Source organism: Berghia stephanieae, chromosome 2 (genome assembly GCF_034508935.2).
Source record: "Berghia stephanieae isolate SIO BIC M18660-M18661 chromosome 2, UCSD_Bste_1.3, whole genome shotgun sequence".
Lineage (NCBI taxonomy): Eukaryota > Metazoa > Mollusca > Gastropoda > Nudibranchia > Aeolidiidae > Berghia > Berghia stephanieae.
In genome coordinates, this window is record NC_088361.1 from 100493456 (window position 1) to 100495955 (window position 2500).

Sequence of the window (2500 nt, forward strand, 5' to 3'; positions counted from 1 at the left end):
TAACATAACAAAACACAACACAATATAACATGGTTGCATACCATAACATAACAAAACACAACACAATATAACATGGTTTAGTATAGCAAAAAAAAACCCAACAAAACAACAACACAGAACAATGTAACATGGTTTAGCATAGCATAACATTACAAAACACAACATAATGTAACAAAGCATAGTCTAAGATAAAAAACACAACATAATGATGATGATTCTTATTCTTAATCTTATTCTTATTCTTCTTATTATTCATATTCTTATTACTACTATTATTATTGTTATTATTATTATTATATTATTATTATTATTATTATTATTATTATTATTATTATTATTATTATTATTATTATATTATTATTATTAATATTATTATCATTATTATTATTATTATTATTATTATTATTATTATTATTGTTATTATTATTATTATTAGTAGTAGTAGTAGTAGTAGTAGTAGTAGTATTACGTAACTAAGAACTCAAGTGATTCGATAGACGGGTCGATGTCATTCAACCCTAGTCCACTCGAGGTATAACGTTCCATAAATATTGGACAAAAAAGCTTTGAGTATATCGTGCTCAAAAGCATGATTTCGGACACGTCTATTACGGTCGCTTACTATTTAACCCTGTCGATAGGAAAATCGTTACATTCGTTACGATTCAACCAACATTTTTCTTTTTCAAATTTCTCTTGTACATCATGATTTTTTAAAATGAATAGTGTGTTGTAGAGCATGTTTCGCTAAAGAAAGAATGTGGCTATGGCAAGAACTTGACTGCTGTTGTGGTTGAGTGATAAAAAGTATATTTTTGTGTTAGTTGGGTGTAACGTTTTGGGGAAAATCTTGAAAATGGCTGGTAAGGAAAGCAATATTATCGGTAGGTGGCACATGTGTATATTATCAATCCTCCAGCAGTTATTTCTGTCTTTCATCATTGGCAATGACCAATTCACCTCGACGTATCTCACTTTGTAACTCTAAATTGCAGCTAATGCCAAAGCTTTTCCAGTTTTCTTTTGTATCTGATCCTGAAAACAATAAATTGTCCCATTTAGATAAATGTGGATGTGATGTCATGGCACGGGTACTAATCATAACTCGAACGAGTCCGGAGTTGATCGAACCCTCCTCAGGTTGCTAGTTTATCTGAACTCCTCAACCACCCAATCAGGGGGTTCGAACCATCTCTATACAAAGTGGTGTACGAGGAGGGAGAGAGAGTTTCTTGAGTTTAGTGAACTGGACACCGTCCCGCACACATTGGTTGTGTTTCATTTTGCATAGTTTATCTGTGCCATGGTGTTCTTTATTCGTGATGTTAGGAGAGAGACAAACAATATGAATAGATATGTAGAGCTGTGTCATTCGTAATTAAGCTGTAGATTTAAATCAGTTTCTCTAATAAAAATACAGTAATTGTTAATCTTCATTTCCTTTCCTTTATTATTATAACTTCTCTACCATTGTCTAGCCTTTGAAACCCGGTTTTCTCTTTCTTTCTCTTTTCTCCCCCAGATTAGTCTCAAGGTATCGGCTTGATCTGTATAGAAACTTATCATCGAGTTCGATCTGTCTAATATTATTATTCTAGTCCCACTCTATCTTTTCCTTATGTTGATGTTTCAGGCTATCTTGCTCAACCGCTCTCCGGGACGTAGCCTAAATCCTCATAATTGGGAATTCTATTTTTAAAGAATTCATATTTATTTCAATCTTGTGTACACGAATATCCTTACTAGCCAGTCAATATTTTAAATGGTTAATAATAAACAAGAGAGTGAATCTATTATTTAAAGAAATCGGGTTGGGAATCACTATTGTTCGGAACAGCCAATGCAAAATGTACGCCATATAGCGCAAAATTACCTACAAATCTAAAAATCTTTAAATCATTTTTACAGACTGATACACGAGTAACTTGTAAAACTTCTTATTTACTTCAGAATAATTCAATCTTCCGTTGACTCAAATTAATACCAGGAACGTCTGTTTGGTCGTAATATGAAGTCATATGTGACGTCATTGCAGATATGATTTTCTCTACGCAATACTAGATATCGACAACAAGAATTGATGACGTAAGTTTAATCACGTAGTAATAATCAGCCAAAAAAATAACGATGATGTAATTTGAAATATCTCTTGATACTATCATATTATAATGATAATCTTTCTAATATTCTTTTTAAAAAAAATAGGGTTGGAGATCAACATTGTTCCGTCATGCCAATGTTATGTTTTTATCATCCAGAACATAATTACTGGCAAATCAAAATATACAATACAGTCATATAATAAGTATGATAGCTGACCGCCTGTTCCTAATAGTCATTATTTCTCCGCAAATATTGCGGGATCCCCACTAGTTAATAAAACAATTATAACTACCTGTGATGATGAACTTCATTGTAGACAGAGCACCATAATCTGGAACAATTGTGTTATTAGCCATGCATTCCGCTGTATACACGCCTACATTGGTGGTGTGAAGCT

At 32.3% G+C, this 2500-nt stretch overlaps 1 protein-coding gene across 1 annotated transcript in view; it reads right to left on the reverse strand.

The window, feature by feature from the left end:
- Positions 1-2500, reverse strand: part of LOC144966050 (uncharacterized) — a gene marked incomplete in the record, with an annotated part of 59877 nt that overhangs the window by 21360 nt on the left and 36017 nt on the right. Inside the window, 1 exon segment of the mRNA XM_078902059.1 lies at positions 2396-2500. This exon segment is cut by the window's right edge and continues 198 nt beyond it. Coding sequence (XP_078758185.1) covers positions 2396-2500 — 105 coding nt within the window.